The sequence below is a fragment of the Conger conger genome, chromosome 2 (genome assembly GCF_963514075.1).
Source record: "Conger conger chromosome 2, fConCon1.1, whole genome shotgun sequence".
Lineage (NCBI taxonomy): Eukaryota > Metazoa > Chordata > Actinopteri > Anguilliformes > Congridae > Conger > Conger conger.
Genome location: NC_083761.1, coordinates 83,489,338 through 83,501,585, shown reverse-complemented (window position 1 = coordinate 83,501,585; position 12,248 = coordinate 83,489,338). Strand labels below are relative to the sequence as shown.

Sequence of the window (12,248 nt, the reverse complement as noted above, 5' to 3'; positions counted from 1 at the left end):
AGGAGAGAAGGAGGTACACTGAGTTAAAGTACAGACTGAGTCCCACTGACTGCTGCTCTGCTTCTCACACTGACACTGGCTCCATTTAAAGCTGTGGGAGGTTTGCACTGCACCCTCCTCTAGGGGAGGGCAGAGTGAGGGCCACTGCTGATCACACTCACTCCAGTGTAGAAGCAGCAGCACAGGGAACTCACAGGTGCTGCACAGAAACATAGTGTTCATCACATTCAGTACAACACACATTAATTTCTGTAACCCTGCACAGAAACATAGTGTTCATCACATTCAGTTCAACACACATTCATTTCTGTAACCCTGCACAGAAACATAGTGTTCATCACATTCAGTACAACACACATTCATTTAGGAAACCCTGCACAAAAATGAAGTGTACATTAATATTCATATTTACAGTGAGGAGACTAAATCTATATCTATATATTCACTCACACACTCATACCTATGGGCAATTTAGACTCTCCAATCAGCCTAACCTGCATGTCTTTGGACTGTGGGAGGAAACCGGAGTACCCGGAGGAAACCCACGCAGACACAGGGAGAACATGCAAACTCAGCACAGAGAGGCCCCGGCCGACGGAGATTCGAACCCAGGACCTCCTTGCTGTGAGCCAGCAGTGCTAACCACTGCACCATCCGTGCCGCCAAGGTTAAATTAAGAACTAAAGATTTACTAGTGCAGAGAGGTAAATGTAGAAGGAGGAGCTCAGAGTTTGCATCAACTCCTCCTCACTGGGTGAGCAGATCTCACACTGTTTAAATAGAGCAGTCAGAGCTGTAGACAGGGCTCAGATCATATATGGATGGATGGATGGATGGATGGATTTTTTCTAAAATGTATAAAGAATGTTGTAAAGGTGCGGAATTTGGGATGGGAATTTGGGGATTTTTATAGCACTTCCTAAGGATTCCACATCATGGTATTGTAGTGTGCGTTTTGCTGCAGAGCTAATGCGGGTGGGTTTTTGTACAGCCCTGCTGTAGCTCTGCTGCACTGTGACTCTCGTGCACAGTAATACACAGCTGTGTCTCCAGTCTGCAGGCTGCTCCCTTGTAAAGACACTGTGTTACTGGAGGTGTCTCTGGAGATGGTGAACTTTTTTTTTTGTGAATCTTTATAAGCAATGCCTCCATCATAGCAAATGCGTCCAATCCACTCCAGTGCTTTCCCTGCAGGCTGTCGGATCCAGCCTGTACAGTAGCTGCTATCAGTCAGGGAATACCCAGAGACTTTACAGGAGATGGTCAGAGAGTGCCCTGGAGTTACAACCATAGAGCTTGGCTGTGTGAGTTCAACACAGTGACCATCTGTGTGAAAAGGACAATTATTAGAAATGTATTAAGTTTTGGAATTATCAAAAAGTGCTTGTTAAAATGTCATGAAATATTAAAATAAATCTTTTTTTTTTTGATGAAAACTAAAAGATTTTCTTAAAAATATGAATACTAAAATATATTGCCAAAGAACTAAATATTAACACTTACATGATAAACTTCCTAGCAACAATGCTAATGCTACAATAGCTCCCATTGCTCCTGTGTTGGGAGGAGAATTCTCAGGGGCTTTTATAGGAAATACCGTGGGCTGAATTTGTTTAAATCTCTGGGGGTTGGAGGATGGAGAAAAACAATATGAATTCAAAGGGTTAGAATATCCATCATGAGCACTGCTGCCCCCTCCTGGAGGAGAATTTAATCAGCAAGCTGCGAAAGATGCAAAAGCGTTAGTATATGGACTTTTTATGTACAATGATAGTGTATTCAATTACAGTCCTCCTTTACCCCAAAGAGCATAGACAACTCCACATATCTCTGAAATTTTCATACCAATAAACTATTCCAAAAATTGTCAAAAGCCAGTTTGACCGGCTCTCCTGGAGCGCCATAATTGGCTCGCTGCTCCAGAGGGAGGGACTTGGCACAGTTAGCTGATCGCCCCACACGAAGCACCTTAAAACGCCTCGGAATCACGGTCACGAGCATGAGACGAGACGGCTTGAAGAGGGCGTGTCGCTCTCCTTCGGGCCGCGGAGGGACGGGCTGTGGGCGGTGTATCTAACACTAACTCTAATTGGATCAGACGGGGTTCAATTGGCAACCAAATTGAGAGAAAAAGGGAAAAATCAGGAATAAAAAAATAATAATAATAAAGTTTTCCAAAAACATTTATTTTCAGTTAATTATCCTGGAAATACATTTTATGCTGAAACCAAATGTAAATGACAGCAGTTTTTTTCTGTACGGCCATGTTTCTGTAAATAAGGCAGATGATTTTAGTATCAATTTTGTTGCATTCGTGGTTTGCGGATATGACAATGAACAGGAAGGATTTTATCTGGACCTTTTGTAAGTGTAAGAGTGGTAATTTGCACATTCACATTTACAGAAGTGGTCCTCATTCACCTCATTGACAGTAATACGAAATATTGTGCCATGAAGCCAATTCAGTTGAAACAAATATTAAAGCAGCCTGCTTATTTATATTTTGCAGTAAATAATTGAGTGTGTTGAACATAAGAGACAGTGGGACCATTTGGGAAATATTTATGCAAGATTAAAATATTTTTTTTAATATACTTGTGAGGTTGGTGTAAGTTTCTGGGAATGTACGTTTTCTCTGAGTCGTTGTCATGATCACAATGATCACAAACCGAATATTGTAGAGGCAAAACAGCCTTACAGCCTGCAGATTAGCAGGTGACTCTAAAAGGTATATAAATGATGGCCAAGAATGAACCGTCATCTATTAGCATGAATTAGGCCAAAAGACCAGAACACTGCAGTGATATTTATAACAGAAACCCTGAGTTTCACTTCATGCAGCAGAGTTCATCCCAGGGCTCTCTGCTGTAGCTCTGTGTGATAAAGGGGAAGAGGTTTTTGTGCGGCTCTCCCCACACTCTCTCTCACTGTGGGTCTCTGGCACAGTAATACACAGCAGTGTCTTCAGCTGTCAGGCTGTTCATCTGTAAATACAGCTTGCTGTTGGAGTCGTCTCTGGAGATGGTGAATCTTCCCTGAACAGACTGGGAATAGTAGATTTGTGAACTAGATGTGCCAATAGTGGCAATCCACTCCAGTCCCTTCCCAGGAGCCTGTCTGATCCAGCCCATCCAGTAGCTGCTGAATGTGAACCCAGAGGCTGTACAGGTCAGTTTGTGGGATTCTCCAGGCTTTTTAACTGCTGGTTGAGACTCAGTCAGTGTCTGACATTCAACACCTGTGAAATGAAGAATGACATAGATATGACACTGAACAACCTCAAAATACAATTTTACTGAAAATGAAATGAATGACAGATTAAAACATACTTGTAAAGAACACTGTAATGAGAAGCAGGCTGGTTATGACAGTCATGGTGAAAGTCTTTGACTGCAGTCTGTGATGATAGTCCAACAGTCAGTCTCCAACACCAGTCCCTCCTCCCTCAGTGCAGAGAGGTAAATGTAGAAGGAAGAGCTCAGAGTTTGCATCAACTCCTCCTCACTGGGTGGGCAGATCTCACACTGTTTAAATAGAGCAGTCAGAGCTGTAGACGGGGCTCAGATCATATAGCAGTTATGAGTATTATCCTTCATGACAGCCGTGTGTCTCTCTTCCATGGCTGATGACTGCATTATTATTCATAGTGAATCCAGAGAGTTTCCTGGCAGGTGAGGGTGGGAGAGTGGAGCCAGGAGCTCCCCAGCACTCAGTACATCACAAGTCACTCTAATGAGAGTGTCCAACACAGACAGCATAGGACCACTCAGTACAGAAATCACCCTGATATCCAGCCGTAAACTTTGGATGCTGTATGTGTGACACGTGTCTACTTTTTCCCAGTATTTTGATTCTGGTGATGCGTATCAAACACAGAGCCATAAACTGCCATTACATACTAAACACAGGCTGTACTACATTTGATCAATCCTATGATAAATTCAGCGGGCCAGAACATATATTATGAGGAGCACTTCTGCCCTCTACTGGAGAACTATTGAAAAATCAGGACAGGATGCTTGTTCTTCTATGGGAAAGACATCAGCTGATCTCAGGATATTTGCAGTAAAAATATTCTCATTATATAACAAATACAGGTAGGTTTTAATCAGGACCTTTTGTTTGCATTCAGTGATATGACCTCTACAATGACAATACTAATGTCTGTAAGAAGCATTGATAAACTGGTAACACTCTTTATGATGTAAAATTAAATAACGCTCCCACATAAAGCATATGCTCCGCCATCATGAGAAAAATAATAATATTTTTGACACTTTCATTAATGCTTCCATACAGGAAACAGTCAGTGTTAATGACACACGTGCAGTCCATTTCTGCAGCTGAAGTCTGACTGATGCAAACGAGCATCATGTTCAGAGCTTGGATATCTATCTCCAGCGGGGAGCTGCACCTACAATTTCAGAGTTACAAGCTCTGTTCCCAAAACATTAAAGATGCTTTTCCTGACATGGAGAAGCCCTGCTGCTCTTTACTAAGCCTCTGGAAAATCGCACACTTCCCACAATTCCACAGGACAAAGAGGAATAAAGAGATCATGAGATAAATAACCCCTCATTGCTCCAGGGGAGGATTGTCTCCTGCTTAGTCTTATCAACTGTACACTCTGGATAAAAGCGTCTGCCAAATGCCATTAATGTAATGAAGCAAATACTCTACATCACCTTTCACATGTTCATAATGCATTCATTACTGGTTCATTAATGGTATCATGAAACTAAATGTCAGTGACATTCATCAACTCCATTGATGCAGCTGGATTATCAGTCAGATAGTCTAAGAAAGGCCTTCTGAATGTGTACAATCCAGCTAGGAATTGAACCCACAACTTCTGAGTTCCAAACACGGGTCCCAAACCCGTATGCCATTGACATATTTTAATTCATGTTCTGGTTATATGGGGTGCACGCTTCACTGAGCTCTTCAATGTTTGTGTTCTACCACTACACTCATCAGGGAGGGTTTTTGTACAGCCCTGCTGTAGCTTTGCTGCACTGTGTGTATCGGGCACAGTAATACACAGCTGTGTCTCCAGTCTGCAGGCTGCTCCCTTGTAACGACACTGTGTTACTGGAGGTGTCTCTGGAGATGGTGAACTTGTTCTTTAGTGAATCTTTATAAGCAGTGCTTCCACCCGAGTCTATATAGCCAATCCACTCCAGAGCTTTCCCTGCAGGCTGGCGGATCCAGGCTGTGTGATAGCTGCTCACTGAATATGAGACTTTACAGGAGATGGTCAGAGAGTGTCCTGGAGTTACAACCATAGAGCCTGGCTGTGTGAGTTCAACACACTGACCATCTGTGGAGAAATAAGAAAAGGGTTTGTGAGTAAATCAGTCATTGAGTTTGTCATTGAATGACAAAGCAAAACATTCATTAACTAAAGCTTTGGAAAATATTTCAGAATAATTTTAATGTGAAATAAAAACATATAATAAAATAAGCATGCACACGTACAAGATAAAGTTCCCAGTAACACTGCGAATGCTACAATAGCTCCCATTGTCACACACAGATCTCCCTCTCTGTCTTACAGGTGATGCCCTGTGTTGGGAGGAGAATTCTCAGGGGCTTTTATAGGAAATACCGTGGGCTGAATTTGTTTAAATCTCTGGGGGTTGGAGGAAGGAGAAAAACAAGATAAATTCAGAGGGTCATAATATCCATTATGAGGAGCACTGTTGTCACCTCGTGGAGGAGAATAAATTCAGCATATCAGCAAGCTGCTCAAGTTTTATATATGAGCTACCAAGAAGCTTGTATCTGGACTTTTTGTGTCCAATGATAATGTACTTACTTACAGTCCTCCCTTACCCCAAAGAGTATAGATTACTCCACATATCTCTGAAATCTATATACCAATAAAGTATTCCAAAAACAATTTTCCCCTTATTTTCAGGACGTTATTACATTACATTATTATCATTGTTATCCTTGTTATCCTGGAAATAAATGTAATGTTGAAAAACAAATGTAAATGATACATGTTCAGTGATGTATGTTCATGTTTCCATGAATAACACAGATTATTTTAGTGTAATAATGGTTTGTAGATATGACAAAGAACAGGAAGGGTTTATCTGGACCTTTTGTCAGTGTTAGTGTGGTTATGTGCACATTAACATAGACAGAAGTATTCGTCATTCAGCTCAATGACAGTCATAAGTAATATTGTGCCAATAAGCCTGTACAATTCACATACACACAATTGTTTATATTTTACAGTAAAAAAAGAAATAGTGTGTTGAACATAAATAAGAGAGAGTGAATCATTGGCCATTGAGGAAACATTTATGCAAGATTTATTGGATGTTTAAAATATCCTTGTGAGATTGGTGTCAGTTTGAAACATGTTTCTGGGAATGTATGTTTTCTCTGACGTCATCATCTTCACATCTCACACTGTTTAAATAGAGCAGTCAGAGCTGTAGACGGGGCTCATATCATATAGCAGTTATGAGTATTATCCATCATTACAGCCGTGTGTCTCTCTTCCATGGCTGATGACTGCATTATTATTCATAGTGAATCCAGGGAGTTTCCTGGCAGGTGAGGGTGGGAGAGTGGAGCCAGGAGCTCCCCAGTACTCAGTACATCACAAGTCACTCTAATGAGAGTGTCCAACACAGACAGCATAGGACCACTCAGTACAGAAAGCACACTGATATCCAGTGGTAAACACTAGACCCTGCATATGTAACACTTACAAATATAAACTTTCTTCCACCAACATTATTGTTGGGCATTATTGTGGAATGTGAGTAATTGGTTAACTAAGCAGGAGGGCTAAGGCCCTTGCTCAAGGGCCCAACAGCTGTGCAGATCTTATTGTGGCTACACCGGGATTAGAACCACTGACCTTGTGTGTCCCAGTCATTTACCTTAACCACTACGCTACAGGCCACCCCCATATTCATTGTGTTCAAAGGCTTCAAAGCATACGTTTCTGAAATGCATTTAATAGATTTCTTTCTCAAATTTATGGTGAATTTTATAAAGGTGTGGTAGTTGGGATGGGTGTTTTTTTTATTTTTATGTACTTATGAAGTATTCCACATTATAGTATTACGGTATGTGTTCTACTGCAGAACTCATCAGGGAGGGTTTTTGTACAGCCCTGCTGTAGCTTTGCTGCACTGTGACTCTCGGGCACAGTAATACACAGCTGTGTCTCCAGTCTGCAGGCTGCTCCCTTGTAAAGACACTGTGCTGCTGGAGGTGTCTCGGGGGATGGTGAACTTGCTCTTTAGAGAATCTTTATAGTATGTGCTTCCATCATAGCAAATGCGTGCAACCCACTCCAGAGCTTTCCCTGCAGGCTGTCTGATCCAGTTTGTACAGGAGGTGCTTGTGAGGGAATACCCAGAGACTTTACAGGAGATGGTCAGAGAGTGTCCTGGAGTTACAACCATAGAGCCTGGCTGTGTGAGTTCAACACAGTGACCGTCTGTGCAGAAAGAAATACAAAAATATGTGTATCTCGTTAAGCAATATAATCATATAAATAAACAGAAAATAAATAAATAAATAAATATCTAATAATATATTTCATATTTACATGAGATTGAAAGTAAGAAAAACTGGAAAACATCACCAAATAATTGTATTTCAAAATAGAAAATCTTAATTCAGCATGGTCACTTACAAGATAAAGTTCCCAGCAACACTGCTAATGCTACAATAGCTCCCATTGTCTCTGTCTTACAGGTGATGCTCCTGTGTTGGGAGGATAATTCTCAGGGGCTTTTATAGGAAATACTGTGGGCTGAATTTGTTTAATCTCTGGGGGTTGGAGGAAGAAGAAAAACAAGATAAATTCAGAGGCTCTGAATATCCGTTATAAGGAGCACTGCTGCCCCCTCCTGGAGGAGAATTAAAACAGCAGACTGCTTCCACCAGCATTGCTCTGGAATTTACATCAATAAGAGTATGTTCGATTAATTATATTCTTTCAGAATTTAAGCTCATGTAGTAGGGAATAAAATCAGCAGATCGGCAAACTGCTCAAGTTCATGAGCTACAGATTTACCAAGATCTTTGTATCTGGACTTTTTGTGTCCAATGAGAATGTATTCATACACAGTCCTCCCTTACCCCCAAGAGTACAGATTACTCCACATATCTCTGAAATCTACATACCCATAAAGTACATTATCCTGGAAAGAAATGTAATGCAGAAAAACAAATGTAAATGATACATGTTCAATGATGTACATTCATGTATGTATGTTCCATGAATAACACAGATTATTTTAGCCTAATAATGGTTTGCAGATATGACAAAGAACAGGAAGGGTTTTATCTGGACCTTTTGTCAGTGTAAGAGTGGGAATTTGCACATTTACATTTACAGAAGTGGTCCTCTTCCACCTCAATGACAGTAATAAGAAATATTGTGCCATCAAGCCAATTCAGTTGAAACAAGGCTCAGGCAGTAAGAGCAGTCGACTGGCAGTCGGAGGGTTGCCGGTTCGATCCCCCACCCGGGTGTCGAAGTGTCCCTGAGCAAGACACTTAACTCCCAAATTCTCCTGACGAGCAGGTCGGGGCCTTACATGGCAGCCAATTGCCGTGAGTGTGTGTATGAATGGGTGAATGGAGAAGCATCAATTGTATAGCGCTTTGGATAAAGGCGCGATATAAATGCCTGCCATTTACCATTTTACCAAACAAATATTAAAGCAGCCTGCTTTTTTATATTTTGCAGTGAATAAAAATATAGTGTGTTGAACATCAGTAAGAGACAGTGGACCATTTGGGAAATATTCATGAAAGATTTTAATATTTTCTGTGGTGTAAGGTTGGTGTATGTTTGAAATGTGTTTCTGGGAATGTACGTTTTCTCTGACTCGTCATCATGATCACAATGATCACAAAGTGAATATTGTAGAGGCACAACAGCATTACAGCCTGCAGATTAGCAGGCGACTCTAAAAGACATATAAATGATGTTCAAGAATTTACCAGCATCTACAGTGGGAGCAATAATTATTTGATCCCTTGCTGATTTTGTAGTTTTGCCCACTTACAAAGAATGGAACTGTGTAGAATTTTAATCATTGGTACATTTTAACATTGAGAGACAATAACAACTTCATATAAATTTTATACATTTATTATCGTATTTGTGCATGAAATAAGTTTTTGATCCCCTCCCAATCAGCAATAATTCTGGCTCCTACAGACCAGTTAGTTTTCCATTAAGAAGCACTCCTAATCTCAACTCATTACCCAAAACACCTGTGTCAACTCGTTACATCGTTATGTAGCTGTATAAAAGACACCTGTCCACACAATCAATCAGATTCCAATGTTTCCACCATGGCCAAGACAAAGGAGCTGTCTAGGGACATCAGGGACAAAATTGTAGACCTGCACAAGGCTGGGATCGGCTACAAGAAAATAAGCAAGCAGCTTGGTGAGAAGTTAACTACTGTTGGAGCAATTATTAGAAAATGGAAGAAACACAAAGTCACCGCCAATCTCCCTCGGTCTGGGGCTCCACGCAAGATCTCGCTTTGTGGGATATCAATGATCATGAGAAAGGTCAGGGATCAGCCCAGTACTACACAGGAGGAGCTTGTTAATGACCTGAAGGCAGTTGGGACCACAGTCACGAAGAGAACCATCAGTAACACACTACACCGTGAAGGATTAAAATCCTGCTGCACATGCAAGGTTCCTCTGCTGAAGAAGGCATATGTACAGGCCCATCTGAAGTTTGTCAAAGAACACCTGGATGATCCAGAGGAGGCTTGGGAGAAGGTGATGTGGTCAGATGAGACCAAAATAGAGCTATTTGGCATCAACTCGACTCCTGAGTTTGGAGGAAGAGAAATGCTGAGTACAACCCCAAGAACACCATCCCCACTGTGAAGCATGGAGGAAACCTTATGCTTTGGGGGTGTTTCTCAGCTAAGGGGACAGGACGACTTCACCGTATCGAGGGGAGGAAGAATGGAGCCATGTACCAGGAAATTCTGGGCGACAACCTCCTTCCCTCAGTGAGAGCACTGAAAATGGATAGTGCATGGGTCTTCCAACATGACAGTGACCCAAAACCAGTGGAGGCTGGTGACTTCCAGAATTGAGGAGGCCATTTTTTTCCGCTTGCTCACTTCACTCGCGATGGAATGTTCCCTGTTCTCTTATCTGTCTTTGTGCTGGCCAAAGGCATACTATTTGGAGTGTAAGCTACAGTCAGAAAGTTCTGGCTGATGAAATTAATTGTGCAGAGCTTAGCCTTGTGCCTTCCTGAAGAAATGACATTGCTGTAAGTCTATGAGCCTGCCTGATAATTAAGCTGAGAAATGACATTTGGATGTAATATAAATGCCAAGTGAACATGTGTAAAAGGCAGGAATTTTAATTATGTAGTTAAAAACAATTTTGTTTAGCTTACATTTTTCATTCTTCTACAGCTTGAACATGTAATCACCAATTTAATCAAGTTTAGCATATAAAAAAGATAAGATAACACTTTCTTTATCATATGTAGTTTTATTCAATATATTTAATATAAAATATGTAAAAATATGGTTCCAGTTGGCTTTATCTAACGTTAACGTTATCCACTAGAGGGCAGCACTCTATTCGTATTTAGAGTGAATTTCCTCACAGAGCAACAATTCGGTAATTTGATATGGAAGATTATTAAATTGACTTGTAATAAAACGAAATGGACTACATTAAAAATAAAACTGTTCAATAAATCCCAAATGGTGTCTAACATGACCTATTGAATGTCATTCTCACTCCCTAGTATCTGGAATCTGCATATCTCCAGCCCAAGATCTCAAATTGCGCTAGAATCTCGCCGACTTCCGAGGTAGTTTTAAGCAAAAGTGTTTGGCCAACTGAGCTATAAACTCCAGGGATGATAGCCAGGGGTGTTCTCTAAATTTCCTGAAAAGCACAAGTTGATAGGACACTCGTAGCCACTATGGCGAGTGTTTGTTTGACTGAAGTGACTAGCGAATTCTCAAAATGGCTTCTGTGTTGAATAGGAAAGGAAGGGATAGTTGATTCCAAATGAACCAGTAGCATGTGATTGGACGAACAAAATGTCAATCTTTCAGCCCTGGACACAATGCATGGTGAGGCCAGGCCTCCGTTGCCCACCCATTTTCAGCGATCTGGCCAATCACATATTGGCATGAAAAAAAATGCATTACATTGACTTCTATGAGAATCTCATTTCCTAGGGGAGGCCTGGCCTGGCCTGGCCTCCCTTAATACAAACTGATAGGGAAATCTGGCCTGTTGCTTTACAATTGCCAAGGCAACAAAGGGGTAGCTCAAAAAGAAGCATATTAAGGTCCTGGAGTGGGCTAGCCAGTCTCCAGACCTAAATCCCATCGGAAATCTGTGGAGGGAGTGAAGCTTCGAGTTGCCAAGCGACAGCCTTGGAACCTTAAGGATTTGATGAGGATCTGCAAAAAGGAGTGGACCAAAATCTGGTGAAAAACTACAACAAACGTCTGACCTCTGTGCTTGCCAACAAAGTATTAAATCCTATGGTTCTATGGATCAAATACTTATTTCATGTGAAAATATGATTTTTTGAATTTATAAAATTTATATGATGTTGTTATTGTGGATTATTTTCTATGTTAAAATGTACCTATGATTAAAATTCTACTCAGTTCCATTCTTTGTAAGGGGGCTAACCAACAAAATCAGCAAGGTATCAAATAATTATTGCTCCCACTGTATATATATATATATATATATATATATATATATACATACATACATACAGCATACTCACAATATGAAGAAGATAAAGTTCGGAAATACTATGGGCTGAAGTTGTTTAAATCTCTGGGGATTGGAGGAAGGAGAAAAACAAGATAAATTCAGAGGGTCAGAATATCCATTATGAGGAGCACTGCTGCCCCCTCCTGGAGGAGAATTAAAAGAGAAGAATTAAGGAGAATTAAATCAGCAGATCAGCAAGCTGCTAAAGTTTAATTCATGAACTACAGGTTTACCAAGAAGCTTTTATCTGAACTTGGACTATCTGGACTATCTGGACAATGATATTGTACATATTTACAGTCCTCCTTTACCCCAAAGTGTATAGATAACTCCACATATCTCTGAAATCTACACACCAGTAAAGTAAACCATTTCCCAGGATTTTCACTTCATTATCCTGGAAATAAATGTAATGCTGAAAAGCAAATGTAAAAAAAGCTGATTTTATGTGTATGTTTGTGTTTTCC

The 12,248-nt window shown here is 40.7% G+C and overlaps 1 gene segment (V, D, J or C); it reads right to left on the bottom strand.

The window, feature by feature from the left end:
* Nucleotides 1-1,676: 1,676 nt before the first annotated feature.
* Nucleotides 1,677-3,429, bottom strand: LOC133121384 (immunoglobulin heavy variable 3-21-like). The segment is given in 3 exon segments: nucleotides 1,677-1,698; nucleotides 2,941-3,238; nucleotides 3,330-3,429. Coding segments are annotated over 3 exon segments (366 nt in total).
* Nucleotides 3,430-12,248: the final 8,819 nt, after the last annotated feature.